The sequence below is a fragment of the Chlamydotis macqueenii genome, chromosome 11, assembly GCF_036417535.1.
Source record: "Chlamydotis macqueenii isolate bChlMac1 chromosome 11, bChlMac1.mat, whole genome shotgun sequence".
In the NCBI taxonomy this organism is placed as follows: Eukaryota; Metazoa; Chordata; class Aves; order Otidiformes; family Otididae; genus Chlamydotis; species Chlamydotis macqueenii.
In genome coordinates, this window is record NC_141566.1 from 14,031,351 (window position 1) to 14,054,763 (window position 23,413).

The 23,413-nt window shown below is 46.0% G+C and overlaps 1 protein-coding gene across 3 annotated transcripts in view; it reads left to right on the forward strand.

Annotated features, from left to right (window-relative positions):
* Window positions 1–23,413, forward strand: part of DOCK11 (dedicator of cytokinesis 11) — an 85,535-nt gene that overhangs the window by 11,000 nt on the left and 51,122 nt on the right. For all 3 annotated transcript variants that reach the window (XM_086756729.1, XM_086756731.1, XM_086756730.1), the window contains exons 2-12: window positions 8,612–8,728; window positions 8,954–9,043; window positions 9,766–9,848; window positions 10,974–11,043; window positions 13,241–13,336; window positions 16,420–16,554; window positions 17,765–17,942; window positions 18,395–18,474; window positions 19,041–19,124; window positions 21,168–21,308; window positions 22,961–23,170. In XM_086756729.1, coding sequence (XP_086612855.1) covers window positions 8,612–8,728; window positions 8,954–9,043; window positions 9,766–9,848; window positions 10,974–11,043; window positions 13,241–13,336; window positions 16,420–16,554; window positions 17,765–17,942; window positions 18,395–18,474; window positions 19,041–19,124; window positions 21,168–21,308; window positions 22,961–23,170 — 1,284 coding nt within the window. The remainder of the gene's footprint in view (window positions 1–8,611; window positions 8,729–8,953; window positions 9,044–9,765; window positions 9,849–10,973; window positions 11,044–13,240; window positions 13,337–16,419; window positions 16,555–17,764; window positions 17,943–18,394; window positions 18,475–19,040; window positions 19,125–21,167; window positions 21,309–22,960; window positions 23,171–23,413) is intronic.

Consider the following 23,413-nt stretch of genomic DNA (forward strand, 5'->3'; position numbering starts at 1 on the left):
GCAGCACCTGGGACAAGCTCCTGACACCCTTCCCTCTCCTTGCTTCCTCTCCTCCTCCTTCTCAGGAGGTTTTCCTCCTTTGGCATTTCACAAAACGCTCAGTGTTTGTATTTCCGTCCTACAGGCCATCGCTCCCCTGTCCCCCGTGATCTCAAGCTCAGCATTTTTGTGCGTTCAGCACAGCCAGGATTCCTGTCTGGGCATTCCTCTTGTGTTTTTAAACTTCCTTCTCTCTGGCCAGTGTAAAAATAGTTTTGGCCTGCTCATGCCCAGCTTTATTGACTATTTTTCATCCTTGTGATTTTACTGTAGCCCATCTCTGCGTCTTGCCCTGGGCCCTGCTGTTACATCCAGCTGAGTGCTGGGCTTTGCGGCAGGCTCAGGGGCACAAGCTCCCCATCACCCGCTGAGAGCTGCTGCCTTGCCTCTCCTCTGGTTTCCTCCCAAAATCTGGCTTTGTTGAGAAGCCCACAAACCTCTTGGCAGCAGCAAGGCTGCGTCGTGTTGTGACTGCTGCCATGTGTGCTGACTCACGCTGTCTCCCTGGTTGCCCTTCCTCCCCTCATTTCTGTTTCCACCTCTCCCCTCTCTCCTGTGCTTTTGAATCCAAAGTCTTTGGGGCAGAGACTTTATTCTGGTTTTGTACAGGGTCATGGCAGTTTCAGGTGCTGGATAGTCAAGCTCTGGATTTCCCACTTTTCGTTGCTCTTTCTTACACTCAGGTTCCTGGAATGATGAATTATGTGCGAATCTCAGCTTTTTAAAATGGAGCTCTGTAGAGTCAGAGCTTGTAAACAGGATCAGATGGCAGTATAGGAACTGGGAGCAGAAAAAGGGAAGAGTCACAAATATACAATTAAAAAAAAAAAAAACCAAAAAACAAACAAACTCTTAAAGACTACAGAGTTTGGGAGAGCCCTGACCTGAGATCGTTGAATCCCTGACTTCGGAAAAGCTTTTCTATGGATAGAAATTCCTCAGTTCCATGTGCCCATACAGTTTGCCAAGTAAGTTTTCTCCCATGTACTGTCAGGTTTCATGAGCAAAATAAAAAATGGGGAGTTCTCTTTGCAGTCTGTGAGGTATCCTTGCGTTTCCAGACTGCGCATTGCAGTGGGAAGTGGTCCCTCTCTGCCCTGGGCTTTTGCCAGTCTCAGAAGCGATGTGACTGTGACTAGTATGTCCAAAGGGTGGTTGCGTGCTTCCTTTTTTCCCCCCCTTTAGCTTTTCAATCAGTTCCCCAGATTTACTTTGCTTCCTATTTTCAGTGTATTTCACCTACTTGATCCTTTGGGATTTGTTTTAAAATTTGGGCTTTGCCAGGCTTGCCACATAAATGCATTACAGGGTTGCAACAGATGAGGCAGTAAATAGATAGGCTTTAAGATGCTCACTGAATTTTGGGGAACAATTGTACGGTCTGAGGCAATGCATTTAGATGTATCTGTGGTCTGAGCTATTTCCTCTTATTTCTTTAGCTGCTCTAAAAAGCCGTCACATTTAATATTCGGATCACTCGTGTCTCTAGCTGCTTTGTGAGTGTGGATGCGTGCACTGGGTTGAGCTTCGTTTCTAAAGATGTGAGAAAACCCCACGTCCCGGGTGCTGCCGAACCCGGCAGTTTCTCCATCGAAGGCACGGAGGAAGCACTGCAGGTCCGGCTGCGCTGGGCGGAGATGGAGCAGTGTGTGTCTACACGTGCTGCCGTGTGTGCCGTGAGATGTGAAAGCTGAACATAGAATCATAGAATCATAGAATGGTTAGGGTTGGAAGGGACCTTCAAATGTCATCTAGTCCAACGCCCCTGCAAGGAGCAGGGACATCCCTGACTAGGTCAGGTTGCTCAGAGCCTCATCCAGCCTGGCCTTGAACGTTTCCAGGGATGGGGCCTCCACCACCTCTCTGGGCAACCTGTTCCAGTGTTCTATAACTCTCCTTGTAAAAAATTTTTTCCTAATTTCCAATCTAAATCTACCCCCCTCTATTTTAAAACCATTACCCCTCGTCCTATTGCAACAGGCCCTACTAAACAGCCTTTCCCCATCTTTCTTGTAGGCCCCCTTGAGGCACTGGAAGACCGCTATCAGGTCTCCCCGGAGCCTCCTCTTCTCCAGGCTGAACAGCCCCAACTCTCTCAGCCTGTCCTCATAGGAGAGGTGCTCCAGCCCTCTTATCATCTTCGTGGCCCTCCTCAGGACCTTCTCCAACTGGTCCATGTCCTTCTTGTGTTGGGGGCTCCAGAACTGGACACAGTACTGCAGGTGGGGTCTCACCAGGGCAGAGTAGAGGGGGAGAATCCCCTCCCTCGACCTGCTGGCCACGCTTCTCTTGATGCAGCCCAGGATGCGGTTGGCCTTCTGGGCCGCAAGGGTGCATTGCCTGCTCATGTTAAGCTTCTCGACCACCAGCACTCCCAAGTCCTTCTCCTCAGGGCTGCTCTCAGTCCATTCTCTGCCCAGCCTGTATTTGTGCCTGGGATTGCCATGACCCAGGTGCAGGACCTTGCACTTGGCCTGGTTGAACTTCATGAGGTTGGCACGGGCCCACCTCTCCAGCCTGTCAAGGTCCCTCTGGATGGCATCCCTCCCTTCCAGCGTGTCGACGGCACCACACAACTTGGTGTCGTCAGCAAACTTGCTGAGGGTGCACTCTATCCTACTGTCCATGTCACTGACAAAGATGTTGAACAGGGCCGGGCCCAGCACAGACCCCTGAGGGATGCCACTCGTGACTGGTCTCCACATGGACATTGAGCCGTTGACCACCACTCTCTGAGTGTGGCCATCCATGGTGCAGCTCTTGCGCTGGGCTGGGGTTTGCTCTGGGCTTGGCTTCCGCCGCGCAACAGGAAACGCCGTGGGGCTCGTGCGAATGCAAAGGGCAGAGCGTGTTGGTTGAAGTGGAGACAAACTAGCCGGGTTTGCCCTTGAATTGTTGTCTTCTCTAAATATTGTCCGTTTTAAATGAGAGTCAGCCTGAAAATACAAAAGCTTTCTGATGGTTTTCCTTTGGCTGCAGTTTTAAAAAAATCCTTGAATTAAACATTTTTCTTTCACTTTCTGTACATTCACATCACTTGGATTATACCTATTGTAATTCTGTGAGAAAACAATCTCAGAATAATAAAAACATTGGCATGTTTATATGGTATACAAATGCAGAACACTGGAAGACAAGTGGCTACTGTTTTTCAGGCAATAAAAGTTTAAAATAGAAATGTCCTTTCCTGTGCTTCCTCACATTAATATCTCCAGCTGTCATTGTGAAGCCTTGTTTATAGAGTAAATACAAGGAATTTTTTAAGCTTTGCAAATGGATACAGAAAGGTGACAATTTAATCTGAATTCTTAAAATTCCTCCCTCCTGGTTAACGGGTAACTCCCGTGCTAAACCTTCAGTTCAAACTCTCTCTAGTGGTTTCTGTCTGGCAGGGGTTCGTGCTGGGGCTGGCGGAGCGCAGCAGGACAAGCAGGGATCTGAGGATGAGGACCTTTGCTTGGAGTTTTCCTTGTGCCGGGCTCTTTGTGCTTGTGCTTGGCCAAAGGCAGAGCCTTGCGTTGGCGTTTGTGGGCACATTTCTGTTGAAGTAATTTCATTGAGTTTCCTGTTAAAATGCCAGCCAACTTGCTCGCTGGTGGAGAGTCAATACTTTAATAGCCAGGCTGTTGTTTCACCAGTGCCGTGGTCCAAGTGCAGCCTCGTGACTCAGTGATTGGGGCTCGAGCACGGCAGACGACCCTCTTCCTTGTGCTCCCCACAGCCCCGTGCTCCGGGGAGCAGCAGTCCTGGGGCAGAAGCAGAGGCACAGAGAGTGCAAGGTGTGGCTTTGGGAGCAGATTGGTGGGCAGGCCTTGAACCGATCTTTTTTTTTTAAGAGAGGTGAGTGGGCTCAACAGAGGGGCTACACTACTCTCCTGTTATCTTTTTATTTAAATCATGTTTGTTTATGCTTTTCCACTCCGAGGTCTTTCCCATGGGTTTTGATTTTCATCCCAGTATGGTGGCGGGCTGGGAGCTGCTGCCGGCTGTGCTCGGGGTGCGGGGCCGTGGCAGAAGGCAGCTCACCCCAACCTGCCCGCGCTGCTGTTGTGCAAGAGATCGGAGGAAGCTGAGGACCATCACGGTGCACCAGTCTGCCTGCCCTGGGTGAATAACTGCTGCGTCTTTGCCGGAGAACAGGATGGCTTGGGCTGCACCGCACATGTTTTCCTGCAGAAATGGGTCGCCTTTTTTGTCGGACTGGCAGCATTTCTTTGTTCTTGGATATTGGCTTTCCCTGTGGAGGAATTTGTGGTTTCTAAGACTCTAATTGCTTTAGTGTAATAGTTTTTCCTTTGCTTTCATAGTGACTTTGGTGGGTGCCATCTGCTGTTGTGACAGCACTGGTGCGGGGCTGAGCCCTGGGTGCCGGGAGGTGCGTGCTTTAACCACGCTTGTCAGAAAATCTAAGACTTTGAAATCTGATTTTCAGGGCTTAAAGCTTTATCTCCAACCCTGTTGGGACACTGGGCACTAGGGCTGAAGGGCTCCCTCCTTAATCCACAGGTATGTTTGCAGGGGCGTGAGCACGCCTGGCCCAGCCGGGCAGCCGGCATGGTTCGGGATGGACGGAGGAGTCTGTGTTTCCTCGATGGCAGGCAGGGGACAAGCCGCATCCTTCCGTGAGCAGCTGCTTTGCTTGCAAACAGCTTGACCTTCATCTTTTAGCTTCACTTTAGACACATCGCTGTGGTTCCTGTCGCCACCTGTGACAGCCTGGCTGCATCGTGCTGGGTGCGAGCATGGCCTGCGTGACGCCGTGCTGCAGGTGACGGAGAGCTGCTGGGTGCGGGAACAGGGAAATCACACAGCTTGGGTAAGGAGAACTCTGGGAACTGCATTTCTAACAGCTCTGGAGGAGAAATGCCCATCTGTGGGTGCTGCAAAGCCTGTCTGGGTGACAGCTCTCCGCAGCCCTGCAGACATGCATCCTTCACCTCCTGGAGCTCCCAGGGTCGTTGGCCACATTTCCTGGGACTCCACACAGCCTCACGGGATACAGATCACAGCACCAGCCTGCACCATGTGTTTTGTCCAGTATCACTACATCCACAAGACTGGAAGGGCTGTAGTGAGTTATTTTAAGGAGCTTTTTCGTATCTGTGGTGGGCAGTGGTCTATGGGCTTTGAAGCCTCTTATGAGGATGTGGGATCCTTTTCATTCCTTACCCTTTCATTCTCATCGAATCCCACAAGGGTTACTGCCAGAACTTTGTCTTGCTGGTCATCAGAGATGTCAAAGCTACATGAGAGATGTTATAAAAAAACCCCAATTTTTTAAAAGAACAACTTCAGAAACAGAGTCCCAATTTCAGGAACATGTTGCAAAAAAGGACTAAGAATATTGGAAGGCCTGAGTTCTGTGTACCCAAAGCCACTATTTAATGCCATAGCGATGTGAAAGGCTCTTAGAGGGAATCTGATTTACCGTTAGAGCTGCGGCTGGGGCAAGGCGAGGCAGGGAGTTGGTGTAAGCGAGCGCTCAGGCTCATGGCACGGCTTTAACCAGCTTACACCGCTGAGTGTTGCTGGGATTGCTGCAGTGATTAGCAATGAGAAAAGTGAGTTGGACAGGTCGTCAGAGAGCCGTACGCCTGGTCTGCAGGGTCTCATAGGGTGGCTAGACTTTGGGGACATCTGGATCCAGACCTGCAAATGGGAGAGCAGCTCCTGAATGTCCTGTTCATTCACATTAATTTGCAAAGCTTGGCAAATTTTCAGAAGCATGTAGTATTATCCTGAAATAAGACCAGTATTTCAGATGATTAATCAAATTCAATTAAGCATTTAAAGAGCATAAGACTAACTGAGAGAGAATGGGTTCCTTTTCTCCATCTACCTGTTGGGTTTTTGGGACTCCTATTTTTCAGATGATCTCTTTCATTTTTATGAGATTCCCATGCAGCTCACGTCCTGGATGCGGGAGGAAGAGGGTCTCCATGTGCAGTGAGGCTGGCAGCACGTAGCACTGGGGCTGGCAGTGTTCCCCACCCCACGCCCCAAGTCCCCCACAGCCGCGGGAGCTGGGCGGCAGCGCCCAGCCGCTCTGGCAGCCAGCGTGGGCTCTCTGCCGAGTGACCTCTGTCATTCCCACCGGTTATCTGGTGGGCTTCTCCCACGATGGCTGCAGTGCTTCACGGCACTGAGGCTTGTGAGGTTTGTTTCAGGACTGTGCAAGCAGTGAAGTAAAGTTTCCAGGGAGCGTCTAAGAGGGAACTACTTCAGATATCTGAGCTAATCCATGCTGGATTCCTGCAGTGTGGAAAAGAGACGTTTTGAATGCAAAACTGTCTGGGGCAGGGCGTATATTTTCCCCATCCCAGCAAGAGCTTCTTTGTGGGCAGCCAGAAGCACAGCAGAGCAGGTGCTCAGCAAAATGCTGTGCAGAAATTGCTCTGCCCAGAGGCTCACCCGGGACCCAGGCATCACCTACATTAGTAAAACAGGCCTTAATTGCACATAGGCTCTCTGCTGTCCTCCGTCAGAGAGATGCTGGGATGTCGTTCTGCTGCTGGGATGCAGTGCTGGGAAATACGTTGTGAAGAGTACCCGCCTTGCATTTCTGAAGTGCTGTGGGGAAAAGCTTTCATCTCGTTTTTGCTTTCTGAATGTATTAAAGCTTGCTAGTTGTGCACCTGGGACAGAGGAATGGCCTCTGCTCAGTGAGGCTGGTCCTTTGGGTGAGAAAAGCCAGCAGCAGCCAAAGAAGGATGACTGCCTTCGCTGTTCCAGCCCTATGGACCGTCCAGATCTGCTACAGACGCTGGATTTTTATTCTCTTTTTACCATGTACCAGAGTGTGGCAAAAAAAGGAAATAATTTTTTTTTCAATTCTTTGATTTTTTTTTTAAAGATGCTGGTGTATGAGAAGATATTTCCATACAAATATTTTCTGCAACATTTCAGAACAGTATTAAAACAGGATTAAAATATGATCATCCCCAAATAGTTCTTGCCTGGGGCTGTTCCTCCTTCATATGACAACTGCCTCCCCAGACTCCCAGCACCAGCTCCACTTCAACGCAGGAGATGCTCAGCTGTCATTAAAGCAAAACCCTGGCTCACATTTGCTGCAAAGGGCTTCAAAACATTACTTAATGCATCCCAGAGAGTCAGGAGCCAAAGGCACAGGACAGAAACCCTTTGGCTATGATTGGTTTTGGAAGAGCAATATTGATTTCTTGGCTTATCTCACGCATCATAGGCAACACTGGACTGTTTGGATGCTTGGTTTTGCAGCACTTTACCCCACGGTGTTATATGGTGCTGAGCTTTTGATCCTCATTTTGGACTCATTTTCTCAGGCTGCAGGTTTTGCTGTTTTCACTGGGAGACTTGTACTGGTCTCATTTTTAACTCAGGAAGCAAGCTACGTGAGTTCATCCTGGCAAAACCTTTCAGGTGGGATGTAAGCGTTCACCGGCTGCTGCTGATGGGGAAGTGTCTGACGTTCCTTTTCCAAGGGTGGAGAGCCCAAATATGCCATCCTGCAAGGGCGGTATTGCCAGAGGCACGTGCCGTCCAGGCGTCACGAGGCTACTGGAAGGGTTTCACAAACGCTGTCTGTGGCGTGGCCAGATGTCGACAGCCCTGTGGTCAAGATTCAAAACAAGGCAAAATTGATGTATCTGAATTTGCTTCCTCTTTTATTATGACCATTCATATACAGAGCCATGGGTTTGCTTTTGGCATAAAGTTTAATTTTCACAGCTGCAGTGCTATGTGCCTGACTCTTGCTTATGAAATCTGAGGTCTAGGGTGGGCAGCTGAGATGGCGTTTTCCTACTTCAAAAGTTTGTGCTTTTCTCACATTTTTTTTAAAGTTGTGTTTTCTGGACTTGTAACACAGGCAAAAATACCACAACAGCCAACATAATGATGTTCTCCTCCTAGTTTTTACTCATGACTCCAGGAGGAGTTCATCTTGCTTCCCAGAAGTATAAGTCAGAGCAAAACCAGGTCCCAGATTTTTCCAGCCTTCGGCTGTGGCTGAGGCGTGATTTATAGAGAGGGCTTTCCTCCCTTTCCAGAGGGATGCCACTCTTCCTTCCATGGGGCGAGATTCCTGCTCTGCAGGTCATCATAGCCAGCTTGCTCTCATCTCGCCAGCAGCACATTTCCAGAGAGAGCACGACTCTCACCAGCTCCTCCAGCAAAACCAGCTTTGAGCTCAGCGGAGCCAGTGTGGGAGCCGTATTTCTTCTCAGCTGTATGGATGAGCTGCTCGTACATAAAGATGCTGAAGCTTGCAGCTGTTAAAGCTGTGGCCTGTCCAGGAGGATTTGTTGCTCCATTAAGAAATTAGAGAGTGTGCCTGGACAAAAGCAGCACAGTGCTTTGTTTCTTGTAGCTTATTACCAAGCACAAATAAGTTAACCCCTTGTTTCCTCCTTTGCAAAACATACACGTCAGTGGTTGCCTGCATCACATGAGTGTCAGATTGCTGAATTAACGAGCAATCCGTTGATAACACCGTAACAATTTAAAATTATGAGGCTAAATTAAGCAGCAAGATGTTAGTTATTTTACGTATTATATGTGTAAATTTTATCATCTTCTATTTTTTCTGCAGGAAAAAACCAAAGTGGTTGAACCCTTGGACTATGAGAATGTGATCCTTCAACGCAAAGTTCAGATCTACAGTGATCCCCTCCGAGACCTGCTGATATTTCCGATCGAAGATGTATCTGTGAGTTTGTGCTGGCTACTTCTTACGTTTGAGCCTCACTCATCTCCAGTCCTGCTTACCTTGGAAAATTTCCGCTGTTAACCACATGTTGATTTTGGCTACATTACTGACACATAAAACCGAAATGACCCACTGATGATTTGGGCCCACCATGTTTATTTAAAGCAAGTATCAAGCCCTGAAGACCCAGTTTGCAGTGAAATCATGTTCTCCTTTTCCCTGCAGATCTCAGTCGTCAGTCGACAGAGAAGGACTGTCCAGTCTACGGTGCCAGAAGATGCTCTGAAGAAAGCTCAGAGTCTCTTTGTCAAAGAGGTAGGGGCAGAAGCCTGCGCAACGCCTGCCTTAAGCACTTTCTCCCTTAGGCAAGATGCTCTGCTGTAGCTCCTGGTCTCTGAGGCTGCAGATCACTTAGTTTTTCCTGTGTGGGAAGCACCAGTCACTGGCAGGCTGGCTGCATGAGATAGTTCTTACGTGTGCTTCTTGTGCGGTGCTTCTTCCCAGGGGGTTTTGTACGCAGCAGACAAGATGTGTGGCCTTGCACCGCTGCCTGAGCTGCAAGGTGTGGGCGGGCAGCAGGGCAAGGGGTGGACTGCACAGCCTCCCCAGAGCATCCTGAGGGCCACAGGTTTGTCCTGTAAAGTGCTGCTCTCTAGGACCATTCCCTCCAAGTGCAGTGGAAGTAAATGCCAAGTGATGGTCGATGTTGAGTTAGAGGCACCACATTTCCAAGGGCAGAAAATTGTTGCTTTCTGGAAAACAGTTCCCTCCCAAATTACTCCATTTTTTAAAGCCTTGGAGCAATGTAAAAACAAAATCAGTAGCTGTGTGCCAGGGCGGGTGCTGTGTGATTTTGTCTCTGTGCTGAGAAGGTTCCTTACGAAATTCCATATCACAATGCAAAACAAGTGAAGCATCTTGTTCAGACCCTTTCCACTTGTGCTTACCTCACCCGGCAGTCTGTAACCTTTCAGACTTGTGCATGGTTTTGTTTTGCTTGGTGTAGCTTTCAAAGAGCTGTATTGTTTTCCTTTCAGTGCATTAAAACCTACAGCTCAGACTGGCACGTGGTAAACTACAAGTATGAGGAATACTCAGGAGACTTTCGGATGTTGCCATGGTAAGTGTCGCACTCCCTTGGAATACTGATGTGTGGTCACAGGGTGGGGTTTGATCAGGTTCAGGAGGAACAGCCTGCTCTTTTTCCTGATGCCTGACCCACGAGCAGCCACCTCTCCGCGTGTATGTCACTTTGGGGGTTAGAGAGCCAGTGGTTCGTGTCATCACGCCGTCGTCCCTCAGCTGTGTCAGGGAGATGCTGACAATATTGCCAGTATGGGTCGTTGCTTCACATCCCATCCACCAGCGTGCAAACAGCCCCTTCCACCTGGGGTGAGGACGGACTGGGCACGTGGCAGGATAAATAGTGCTGGCAGTGTCTGCTCACCCTGAGCCAGGAGCCTGGTTGTCCCCCTGGGCTGATGTTCTCTGCGTGCTGAGCAGGTCCTGTTTGTGCCCCCTGTCACAGAGAAGTTGTACAACTTCAGTCCACTGGTATAGTATTGCTGTTCATGTTGAGTTATGTGCTCTGAAATACCAATCTGTGCTGGCATGGATTCCAGCCCCAAAGCTAATCAGGTTTTTCAGACAGGCAAATACATCTCGGATTTCTGCTGGATTGTATTTTCTCCGTAGTGGCGCCTGCTCTGCTCTCGCTCCCCGTGCTCCCTGCGTGTCTGAAACACAGTTCAGGCTGCTCGTGTGCTGGCAGCTTCTTAAATGCTTGTTCTTGTTAATTGGCTGAAGTGGGTCTGTTCTGAGGATCTCACAGGGAAGTGAAGCAGCAATGGGGCAAAATTGTTGATCACGTCATATTAAAATTTGTGAATAACCTTGCCATCTGATCTTCCTTCTTTTTTTAGCAACGTGGAAGGTAGACTGGCCTGCTGCATCTCTGTGTTGCACAAATGCCAGTCAGCAAAAACTCTGCAGAATCAGACAGCTAACATGCAGAAAGCTAATTACATACTACTTGTGCTTAATTTCCGTGAAATGCACTCAGAAGTTAGCTTTCTCTAGCTATAAGGGGCTGTAGGTCTCCTGGAATCTGTCTTCTGCTGAAGGACAGTTCTGCTGTGTTCTGTAGTCTGCAGTTTGGCTGTTGGTTCTGCATCCAGCATCAGCTGCTGGCTTGGAGGACCCTCATTTCCCAGGCATTAAAGATGAAAATTTGTTGTGATTTCAGCAAATCCTTTAGGCCAGAGAAGATTCCAAGCCATGTGTTTGAAAATGATGAAGATTTTGAAAAGGATGAGGTAAGGAGATTATTTTTTTTTCTTTTTTTTACATATTCTGCTCTTAAGATTTCTTAAAAAGCAGATTTCACAAAGAAAAGTCAGAATTCAGTTCTTGGGAATTGTTTTCTGGTGAGATCCTTCGAATTGTGAAGATGAGACCAAAACTGAGACAGTGTTTTATTTCAAAGTATGACAAGATAATCGCTTGGAGCCAAGGATCTCCTAAATTATCTGGAAGATTAGCCATCATATTTCTCATGGCTTTTTCACTTGAAACACTGCAGCAGTGGAAGAGAAAAAAAGGAAGCCAAGCAATTACTAAGTAAAATTCTTCCCATCCAGAATTAAAATTGGGCAATTTGGTTACCAGCTACACAACGATATTGAGTTCCTCCTCTTAAAAGTTTTGTGCTCTACCACATAACCTGCAATTCTGAATCAGTCACTTCTACCCAACGTATTCACAGTGTGCCAGTCCCATTTTGTATTCACTGTGCAAATGTTCAGAGGCATTTGTTTCCTCTGGTAGTCGGCATGTTTGTGCTCAGCTCTTTGCAGGGAAGATCTGCAGCCCTAGAGAACTGGAACATCTCACACCTCGTGGTCATTTTGGGCGATGCAGATGCCATGTTTCCCTGTGTGTGTCACGTTTGCTACAAAAGGGAGGGGAAGCATTTTTCTGTCTCGAGTGCCACATAAAGTTTAATTCATGCACGTGACATTAAGAAGCTTTAGTTTACAGTGGGAAGAGTTTAGCTGAACTGTTTGAAATCCTCTTGGCTCCAGAATGCTGCTGCTGAGGAACTTACAGAGGGAAAGGGAAGGGAAGTTTCTTGCAGAGCTGAAGATTTGAAGGGACTGTTTCATGCACATTTCTCACAATTACTGTGTATGTCCCTGCACACCTCAGTTCTGGACTGGGATGGCTTTTTCCTAAATGGAAATGTATTTTCAAGTTTGGCCTTAATTTTTTTTGGCTGTGTTGTTGGTTTGTGTTACATCGTTAACTTGAGCTGTTACATTTTTAATAATATCTAATTTGGGCTGGAGACAGAGCTGTGCAGTATGTTATCAGCATGCCTCTGAAAAAAAGTAAAGGGATGAAAACATACTATCAAAATTTGGTGGAGACCTTTTTTTCTTCTGGTTGGTGTCCTGAATACTCAAACAAATGAAGTTACCCATGTTGGTTATGGAAGGGTATTCAAATTGCTTTGGCAGATATTTTGGCATTTATATCTTTTGGCATGGCCATGTCTCAAGGATTCTGTTACAATTTCCTGACAGAACATTTATTTTAGAATTATCTAATGGAAATTCAAGTAAAAGAAATCTCTTGATGAAAAAAGATGAACCATTATAAAGCAGAGTTCTGTTACCCAGGGAAATAAAACGTTAGAAAATTTACTTTGTCATTGGAAGTCTGACAAGAAAAGAGTGAAAATCTGCCATCTGGGATGCAGGAGACAATATAAACCGGTCCCTTCAGAGCCCATCGGCAGACAGTCCAGGTCTACCTCTGCTGCTGAGTCACTGGAAGTCCCAGGGCGAGATTTTGTCATCAGTCTGGGATCTCATTTCCCTCCCTTCCCAGTGGAGGTCACAGTTAGGTACGGATGGAGAGCTGTTCTCCCTTTCTGGGACCATGGGACAGGAGCAGAGATGGAAATCTCAGCTGGTAAGCAAAGAACAGCCTGGTTGGATCACATGAAACTTTTTGTTTTGCTAAATGTGAAGCAAGTCATTTACATTTCAGCTATAAGGGTTTGGGCGGTTTTGCCTAAATTTAATATGGACAGTTGATTTATACAAAAGGAAATGATGAAGTAAGTCTGGAGTTCTGCATTTTGCAGCTTTCTAAACAGACCGTTTTGAAAATGTCGTTCTTCCTCAGATTTTTGAAATACTGCTGAAGAACCAACACATATTTCCTCCTTGCAAAATCACTGTGCAACTCTGCAATCTTTATTTTTAAAGGTGATGCAAACTAGCCTGTTTTGCCTCTTTCTTGGAAAAAGATAACCCTGAAACTTTTTGTGATAACACTTTACATGTAGCTGTACATCTTACACGTACATTATACACATGACTGTATTGCTGTAGTTAAAGCAGTATTGCTTTCCAGGGTGGACATATCCCTAGTATCCATGGGGAATTTTGCATGGAAGATAGTTCACCTGGCCTCCTCTTCTTCTGATCTTTTGCTCTCTTTCAGGATTCCTCGTCCCTATGCTCCCAGAAGGGTGGTGTGATAAAGCAAGGCTGGCTGCACAAAGCCAATGTAAATAGCACAATCACTGTTACCATGAAGGTGAGTTTGATCCAGTGTTATGTTAATCGTGAATGAGGCACGAGGTTCAGTTCAGACCACATCTCTAAAGCTGTCGGGAGTGTAATGGGTGGGTTTGGGTTTGGATGGACATCCATCCCTCTTGTAGAGTATCCCAAGATGGACTGGAAAACCCATTCTGGTAACAGCTTTTGACCCTTCTCCCCAGAATATGAAACCAATGCACTTCAAATCTTGACAGGCAAGCTGAACAAAAAGGTGAAGCGTGTTCTAGAAAACCAAGATTGTTTTCCAGATGAGCAGCTGAGGCCTAGAAGAGGAAGGCAATTTAAATTACTGAAACAGCTGCCCTGCAAACAAGACTTTTCAAATTGATAGTTTCCTTGCTGGTAGGAAATACGTACAGAGGCCAGCTTTAAATTGAAATGACAAGTCTTTGCTTTAAAAGCGGGGGTTGATATCACTGAGAAAACGGAGCATTACTGACCTAGAAGCAACAGCTGCATTGTCTCCTGTTCTCTGCTGTTCGTAATCCGGCGTGACATTGCTTAGATTTTGCAACAGAGCTTTTTAGTAGTTCCATGGCAGGTTTTTGCTGTGGAAATGAGCCCGTCTGTTGTTCCACCACGCAGCTGCCTTGTTACAGCATAGAGAGAATATTAGGGAGTTATGCTCAACTGTGCAGCTGAAGGATGGCTGCAGTGCGGCTCGCTGCTTTGTAAAGATATTAGTAAGTCTCAAAAAGCTCAGCTGTTCTGAGGTTCAATTCAACAACTTATGCTTTCATGAGAAGTCGAACAGGACAGTTCATAGGACTAATTTTAATCTGAGTTTTAAAATGACTCCTCATGAGCTTGAAGGTGATAGACAGAACAGGGTTTTCTGATCCTCTGCTTTTCCAAGCAGCAACGTTGAAGTAATTTCTGCTCCTGTAACTGCTGGAGGATGTATCAGACATGCTCAAAGCAGTTAGTTGGGTCTGTTCTTGACTGAGTGACTTGTGGTATTGGTGGCCTCAGTGCCCAACACCTCAGACCCCCCTTTCAGAGATGTTGTCTGAACAACACTAGCTTCAGTTCAATTAATAAGATCCACTGAGTCTCTTGTGAAACTCAGAAATCAAAGTACCAACAATCAGGAGCCATTTTCTGAGCTGGTCCTGATTAATTCTGTGTCTTACAAAACACCTCCTAAGGCATATGAGAGAAATCTGAGAACTGGAAACATCTTCAGCCTTATCACCGCTTTGAGAGGCTGCTGTGCTATCGCAGAAGCAGACGTGCTCATGTTTTTGGTGCTGTTTTTTTGTTTGCTGTGACGCATTGAGCCGTTGGTACCTCACACTGTTGCTAACCATGTGCAGAGTGTATTTTATGGAGAGCCAGCCCACGAGCAAATTGTAATTAGACTATAGCTGCCAACCTTTATTTCAGAGTAACCTTTCCTTTGCAGAGAACTTTCCTGGTTTGGCCCAGCTCTCTTGCTCTCTGTTTTGCAGTGTGTCAGTGTGCTTCCAACCACGGCATCAGGATTTTCTTTTTCATCTCTGCCCAAATGGACTTCCCCAGATCTCTAGCTGTCCCTCTGCGATTGCTGTGCTCACCAATAGCGCCTGTATCCTGATCAGAGCGGATGTTCCCTCTGCTCCAAGGCTTATAGTATTCATTTTAAATGATCATAGTCTTCTGACAATTATTTCTGACAGCTGTCTTTACAAGCGAGGAAGATCATAGGAATAATGTTTGCTGCTTGCTTCTGCATTTCCTTTTGAACAGAATTCAGAAGATGCAAATGGTTTAGCATGAAATCCCATACTCACGAGGGATATCAACCCTGTAACATCTAGAGAGATCTATCTGCCAAAGTTTCTGAGATTGATTCAGTGAAGTGCTAAATCAGTGTTTAAGCTGGCTTACCACTTATCATACTTAGCTTTCTGTGTATTTTTATGCTTTGTTGAACTATGGGTTTAGTTAAATTGTATAAAACTTAAAGTTCAACAACTTTTGGAGCATGTCTACAGCTAATTACTCATCTAAATGATGCCAGATGTTCAGAGTGCAATGCTCCCTTCCAGTTCTGTGCAAGTGAGTGGTTTTATTGAACATGTGCTAGTGTCAGTAATAATGGGAGCAGGAAATTACTAGTAAACACTCCCACCTGGGATGAAAAATGCTGTGTGTATTTGTAGATTTTCCAGAAATGCAGAACAGTGGAAATACAGTGCCGCTTGCTCCAGCTTCCTTCGTGATTCTCCTAAAACAGATATCCAGCAACTGTGAAATGCACCCTACTCCTTACAGACCTGACAGCACATGTTGCTACTCTAATTGCTGCCAAAATGTTCTCCTGAATTATAGTTCAGTGCTTATTGGCTAATAAACATGAAGAAAGGTGTTCTTAGATACTGGAGAGCTGGTTGGCTTTTGGTTTGTTTGGTTTTTTTTAATGAATGCACTGTCTTCATAAAACATAATGACTCAAATATAGGAACACTTCTCCCAGACTTACTCCTTTCTGAGGTGAGAATTGAACACTAAGCCAAAGCCAGTTCATGAAAATAGGTTTGTATATAAAAAAAAAAACAACAACCCATACAAAAACTTGAGCAGTTGAATGGATTAGTGTCCCTTGGCTTGCATTTGAGTGCTAGGAATTTCCAGATGTCCATTCCAAAGTCTTCTGGAGAATTGCTTTGTAATTCTAACTGAGATTTTTATCAAAAAGGCTCTGGAAATACCTGCTTTAGGGTGGGATGAACTTTCAAGCGATGTGCTGATCTGAATTTACCGTGCAGTATTACTTTGTAAAGATAAATGAGGCTGGAGCCAGCTGAGAGACGAGCTGGAAGCCCTGGGGCTTTGCTGTAGATGGGCAAACTTATAATAGCAACAAGGACATTCAAATGAAATAAGATGATGAAATCTCTCTTTACAAAAACAAGTCACACTCAAAGGGCTGAGTCTGCAACACTCGAGGGTCATTGGTGTTTCTTGTTACCGTATTTTCCCAATAGCAGGAGGGCAGATACTGAAACTGAGACTGTGGTTTGTGATATACCACAGAGTGAATACTTGCATGAGCAAGACTTTGTTCTTTTGCAGGTGTTCAAGAGGAGGTATTTCTACTTGTCACAACTCACAGATGGCTCCTATATTCTTAATTCCTACAAAGATGAGAAAATTTCAAAAGAATCCAAAGGCTGTATTTTCTTGGACGCTTGCAACGATGTTGTTCAGGTAAGTGTGCTTCCTGCATGGCTGCACGTGAGCTTAAGCATTGCTGTGCTGGCTCCAGGACAGACATGCTCTCTCAAGGTCTGTGCTGTTGAGAGGTGAGGGCATGGATTTACAAACTCACTGATCTGATCAAAAAGGCAGGCAAGGAGTTTCATAAGGGTGCCATACTTTTGGCCAGTAAGACAACGAGCAGAAGAACTGTTGTCAGAGTAAAATGGAAGTGTTTCATCATTGCCTCATCTGCTGACTCCCTGCTCTGTCCATCTCTTTTACCTGTGTTATCATAGGTCAAGTGCCTTCCAGGGCACCCTGAGGGTTGAAGCCAGTAAGTAATTGCTGTGACTTAGCCTTGGACACCTTCCTCCTCTGTTCACTGCTCACACCAGCTTCTTGTTTCTTAAGTTACATCCCGATAGGTCTGTGCAAACGTACAGCCCTTTGGGACTTATGACCTGCAAAGGGCTTCTAAAGTTTTAGGAGCAGCTATTTGTACCGTGCTTAAACCTGGGTTTTCTTTGCTATGCTGAGAGTGAAGTTGCTGCTGTGCCTTCTGCCTTACTGTCTCTGCAGAAGCTTCAAGCACCAAGTGTGGTGGAGCTGGTACAGCGCAGCTTAAATTACTCTGGTGGTTTGCTTCAGCGTGGATGAGTCAGAGCTGTGTTTATCTTTCTGAACACAGTAAAAGCAGCAGTGCACATGCTTTAGTGATGTACAGGATGTACTTCCCAAGTTGCACCAGATTTGCCTTGGCTTCTTGTTGGAAAATGCTATTTAAAGGCCAGCAGAGCTTAGAAAAGTTGCACTGAACCTTTTGCTTTTAAGATAGGTGCCTCTGAGTGTCCCAGAGTGCAGCGTTTCTTACTGTGTCAGGCGAATCCTGGCTTCTCTGAGTAAATTGTAAAGGTCTAACGACATAAGAAGGAGCTTGCTCCTGCTCCTCAGTGCAATGGCTGTGGTTCTGGCTTTCTTCCACTCTCAGAGCAGCTGGCAACCCTGGAGCTGTGTACTGCCTGATCGCAGTCATGAAGCCCTTTGGGATTAGTGCAGGAGAGGGGCTGTGTCAAGGAGGGTGCTTATATTGTTATGTGATTTTTCCCTGTCCTGATATTTCAGTTCAGAATGCTTTCACAGAGAGGACCCTTATGGCAGGTACTGTGCTGAGTCGTTGAGGAAAATGTAACATGAATCTTGCTCTTTCTTGTTTGTTCAGTGTCCTAAAATGCGCCGTTACGCATTTGAACTGAAGACAATAGACAAGTACAGCCACTACCTGGCAGCTGAAAGCGAGCAGGAGATGGAGGAGTGGCTGGTAACGCTGAGAAAGATCATTCAGAGCAATAGTGAGGGTTTGGTGCAAGAGAAGAAAGACACTGTGGAATCTGTGCAAGGTCAGTTTATAAATACACACCTATCTTCATCCTTCTCCAGCAGGATGCCAGCAGTGTGCCTGGAGAAGTATAGACTTTTATTTCTGGATTAATAGCCAGAATTGTGGCTGACGCATGATATCGTGCAAAAGGGCTTGGTATAATGTAGACAATAGTCTGAGGAATAAAAGTGGAGGGAAACATGACTCTTCCTCTGGATGGGAAATCCATGGCAAAATTTCAGGACTCCTGGAAAACTGGCTGTGTGTTGAAGTTCTATTCTGGAAAGACCTAGCAGGCTGTAATAGTGCACTGTAGTACTAGTAATGTATGGAAAAAAATCTTACTCCTGAGGAATGGAAAAGTCTCCATGAACTGTTTCTCTGCTATTCTAAGCAAATATTGCAGGATGCTTTCTGGCGGAGCGGTGCTCCTGCAGTTGTTTTGAACATCTGTTTTTTGTGTCCTTGCAGATGATGAATCAAGCACACAGGGAAAATCAGAGAACATCCTGGAGAGCCTGGAGAGAAGCATGCATCCAGAGCTGATGAAGGTATCATGTTTGCAGAGATCATTCTCCCAGCCCGTAGTGACTTCTCTCCACCATGTCTGTAAAAGGGGTTTTTCACACTCTGTCTCTTCATCTCTGGGGGACCTGAGCAGGCACCAAGTGCTGCTGGGGTCTCTGTTGTCTTGTTGACCTGTTTCATGGATGGAGCCCCACAGTTGGAGGCTGCACACTCCTCATGTCCAAGTGTGGGGCCCTTAAGGATGAAGCAGACTTGGAGCGAATTAAGGGTGCTTGTGGTTGGTACTGCTCGTTCCTGTTCAGCAGGGGTGACAGTCCTGGCAGTGGCAGGAGGGACAGTTAGGTGGCAGCCACCTCCTATATGATCCAGAGTGTGGCTGCCTATTTCTGTCTGCTTTCTCCTTTGGCAAAGCCACATCGCTTTGCAGTCATTGCACCGTGTTGGTGGCTACAGCCGAGAAGCCTGGCATTGTCTCACATATCACAAAGGGAACCTGAAAAATGTTTTGGTTTGCTTCCATTCTTTCTAAATAACAAATGTTTGTCTCTGTGTGGCCAGCCAGTAATATCAATGCTTTCCTTTGTCCTAGTATGGCAGAGAAACAGATCAGCTGAACAAACTGAGCAGAAATGATGGAAGACAAAACCTCTTTTCTTTTGACCCAGAAGTCCAGGTAAACATCCCCATGATGGCAATGTGAGGTTTTGCTCTCTCTAAGAGCTCCCTTGGTGTCATGCCTCCCCTGTTCCCTTGTGTGGCCACAGCGTTCACCTACAGAGGCAGTGTGGTTTTCCGTGGACTGGAGGATAAAAGTGCAGCTTGTGTCCCTGTCAGTGAGAGCTGAACTATTTGTCAGTGCTCAGGTGATAACTTAAATAAAGGGAGGGCTCGTAGCAGCCGCACACATGGCCTCCCTCTGGCTTTGCTGGCCTCTGTGTGATGCATCTTGACGTTGCTGGATTTCAGACCCATCTGAGGGGTTCTCATGGTTGCAGAAGCAGTGGAAGTGGTATTGCAAGGGCACCTGCAACGCTACATGGGCTCCACACGTCCGGAGCAGGAAGCTGCAATGTTAAAGACCATGATACAGGTTTACAGGGAGACCCTGAGTCTTCAGGGAGTTTTCAAATGTAGGAGACATACAAACAGAAAAAACACCCCATGCTGTTCTCATGCACTGGAGTAGGGGTTCACTGACTGTTGGCTTGTTTTCTTTTCAGCTTTGACTTCTTTGCTGAGCTCTCTGCCAAGGTCCAGGTGTGGAATTTCAGTGGAATGAGCTGCAATTGTTAATGCAGTTTTAGAGAATTGTTCCAAGTTATTTCATAGTTTCTGATTCTCCCTCTGACATGCTTTGGCTTGTTCACACCTGTAAAAAAGAACATTCTGGTTCAACAAGGAAATGTAATTAGTCTTTAAAAGGTTTAGTTGTACAAAATGAGCTTTCCTCTTGGCACTTCTTTAAGGTCTTTAACATGAAGAAGATAAGCATCCAGGAGGCTTTTTTTTTTTTTTTTAAGAGAAGCTTTGAGAAGTTTTCTGTACTCTAGTCAGATAATAAAAATGAAAATACTATTCAGTGTGGAGTGTTTAAGATATCTTTTTTACCTAACCGAATGGTTATGCTGAATTTACTGCCTTCCCTCTGTACCCAGATCTCTTCATTCTGCCATGGGTCAGTTGGATCTGCTGTAACACTGAGCACTCAAAGTCACTGCCCTAGTCAATGCTGGTGTGTACGCTTGTATGCCTGGTGCTAAGGAAACTGGGAGCAGGAATATGTACCCACAATGTACTTTCCTCGCTGAAAGGAAATAGGGGAAACAATGGGAAGAGTTTTGCAGAACTGGATTAACAATTGCAGCTTATTTTGCTGAAATTACTTGATTGTGAGCTATCAGCATCCCAAGTTTGGCATGCAGGTTTCTGCAGGATTTGAGGGGGATAAAACTAATAGGACTGTGCCAGATTGTCACTCAGAGACGTGCTGGTATTTAGGGGTGTTTGGTGGCTCTGTGCCCAGTACAAAGGGTGTGGTGAAGGCTGAGGATCTTTATCTGGCTGATGGTGTTTAGGTCACATACGTGTCTGCTCGCTGAGAAGCGCAAATGTCGAGGCACAGACCAGACACGGGTGTTCTGGGTTAGGAAGGAGGTGATTATAATCAAGACTGTTTAGATTTCCCAACTGACTCTGCAGACAGTCTTTGTTGTTTCTAACCACACTGGTTATTGCTGTGCATCTCGAAATGCCTTCCACTTTGAGATGTTGTTCACGATCCCAACAGCGTGTGCCTTCTCTCTATTTCAGGCACAGGGACCGTCTCTTAAACTAGTCAGATCCTCAAAGTGGAAGATACTTTTCTGAGTGTAACGACGGCTTATGTTCTGCTTTCTTCCCCAAGCTGTAAATGGTGTTTGGGAAGATCCCCAGGGTTACAGCAAAGCACGAAGGAACTGAAATCATGCTGAGGTTTAGTTTTCTGTGCTCTACAAACCAGATTGCTAAAAATTTATACATCCCCATGAATTCATGTCTTGAATACATTTGTGTAACGTCACCAAATGGCACTCATTTGTGAATGTCTTGTACCTTTTGTACCACTTTAAAACCAAAAATTGGTTAAGATAGCATTGCTTGTAATGTGATCCCTTAACATTATACAGAAAGTTATTTTCTTTTTTAATGAGACCAGATTTGTTTGTTTGCTGTCTAGAGACTAGACTTCTCCAGGATTGAGCCAGACGTGAAGCCGTTTGAGGAAAAGTGCAGCAGACGCTTTGTGGTATGCTGCCAGGACTTCTCCCTCAACCTCCTCGCTCAGCTCAGTGACAGGTCGGAGGGAGGACCCACAAATGTAAGGGAAGGTCCAGTGTTTCCTGCTTTGTCATCTTTCTCCTCTCCAGCAACAAAAACCCTCAGCAGATTAATCTGGATGGATAAAAACATCCCATGCTACCCTAAGCTGCAATGGGACCTGGGCAGGCAGTGGCTGCTGGCCCAGAGTCATTGGAGGATTTGTCTGCCTTGGTATTTTGGTGTTCCAAAAATGTGTTGGGGAGGGGAGATCTGCCCTGACATGCCTCAATCTGCCAAGAACTGGAACTACTGGGAAACCAGCAGTTCCGAGACATAAGGAATGGGGAACATGCATCTGCCATCTTCTGGGTCCCTGTGAACTTCCTGTTGGTAAATGATTAAGCTGCATCTCCATATCACTCACTGCTGTGTTTTATTTCATTTCCCCTAAGGGCAAAGGATTTCCCTGTTCTGCAACCTTCTGATTCCTAGCCTAACTGTATTCACAGCCACTTTATTATATGCATTTGTTATTGTATGAAAGTTGTGCCTTAGCCTAATAAGCTCTTCCTTGTATTTTCTGAGCCTCTGCTGTCTGTACACAGCTATTACATCTCTCCTCAGTCTTTGTTCTGAGAGGCTGAACAGACCAGGCTCGTCCAGCCTTTCCTCCCAAAACATACTGCATATTATCATGTCCTGCACTTGCTTCTGGCTGGAGCCAAGCCTTCATGCAAGGGTGCCAGAGCAGCAGATAGCATCGCAGGAGAGGCAGCAGCACTGGCACTGATCAGTCTCTGCTGATGGTACTTTGTCTGATGCTTGTTAGAATTGCAAAGGCTTTTTTGTGAAGGCTTCACCAGGCTCATTCTCCTCCGTAACTCCCAGCAGAGGAATGCATCACTGATAGCAGAGATTATTGTTATTCATCCTTAATCAGGCCCAGAGTCAGACTTAATCAGCACATTTTCAGTACTGATGTAATGCCTCCAAGTTATGCTGTAATGTCTCGAACACGCTACATCCTTATCTTCAGGCCTTTGCTTTTGTCTTTACATGGACGCATGCCTGCTAGGATTTTTGAGTTAAAAATACATGGAATTGTTGCCACTTGCCTTGTGCTGTCAAGGTCAATAGCTACAAATGAGTTGGCAGATTTTGCACAGTCAGTTCCTCAGTGGAGTTAGCCTTGTATTTGAGCTCCCCTGGCTGGGAGAGCTAACTTTGCTCCTGTGCTGGTGAGGAACACTTTGAGTGTCTTGCAGAGCTGGTGGACTTTGGACAATAAGTGAAGTGGTCTTTAGCATGTGAACATAAACACTCTTAATTGTCTGTCTTTCTCATTGCAAAGGATAAACAGCTTTAACTGATGGATTGGGGTCATCTTGTCTTCCTAACTTCATAGTTTATAATTTATATATATAAAAAAACCCTATAGATTTTGTTCTTTGTATTTCATTCGTGGTTTTAAAGTAGCTTTGTTCAAATTTACTATATCAAAATGCAAGAAGATGCAGGGGAAAATTATTTGCTGTATTTATAAAGCAAATAAACATGGATTGTCTGTAAGGATTCTGTAAAATGCTTGTGTACAAAACTAAAGGAACAAACAGATGCAGAAGGCAAACCTAGCAGGGAACGCAATGCGTGGGAATACTCTTGAGCCTGTACCGTGCATTTTTTGACACATATATTGTATCAAATTTCCAGGTTGAGCCCTTTTTCCTAAGTTTGGCATTATTTGACCTGAAAAATAATTGCAAGATTTCAGCTGACTTCCACGTGGACTTGAACCCTCCATCTGTCCGTGACATGCTGCTGGATAACTCCGCGTCCGGAGCAGAGGGCACCAAGGGACGTTCGCCAGGCGAGAGCCTTGTGCACGGAGTCCCTGAGTCTTCCCTGTGCTATGTAAAACGGGTGAATAACTGACTTTCTCCTCATTCTCTATCTCTGTTGAGGCTGTAGCTGTTCAGTAGTGTTGCAGTGTGTTATTATCCAGTTTGTGGAGAAGGCAGAAGTCAGGGTTTCTCTTGAGCTGTGGGGTTTTGGTCAGTGTCTCAGGCCAACTGCCACTTCGGGCTCATTGGCAGCAATAAGCAAAGCACTAGGTAGAGTTTTTCAAGACTTGACCATGCTCCAGCCTTGTGAGGCCCCATGGCC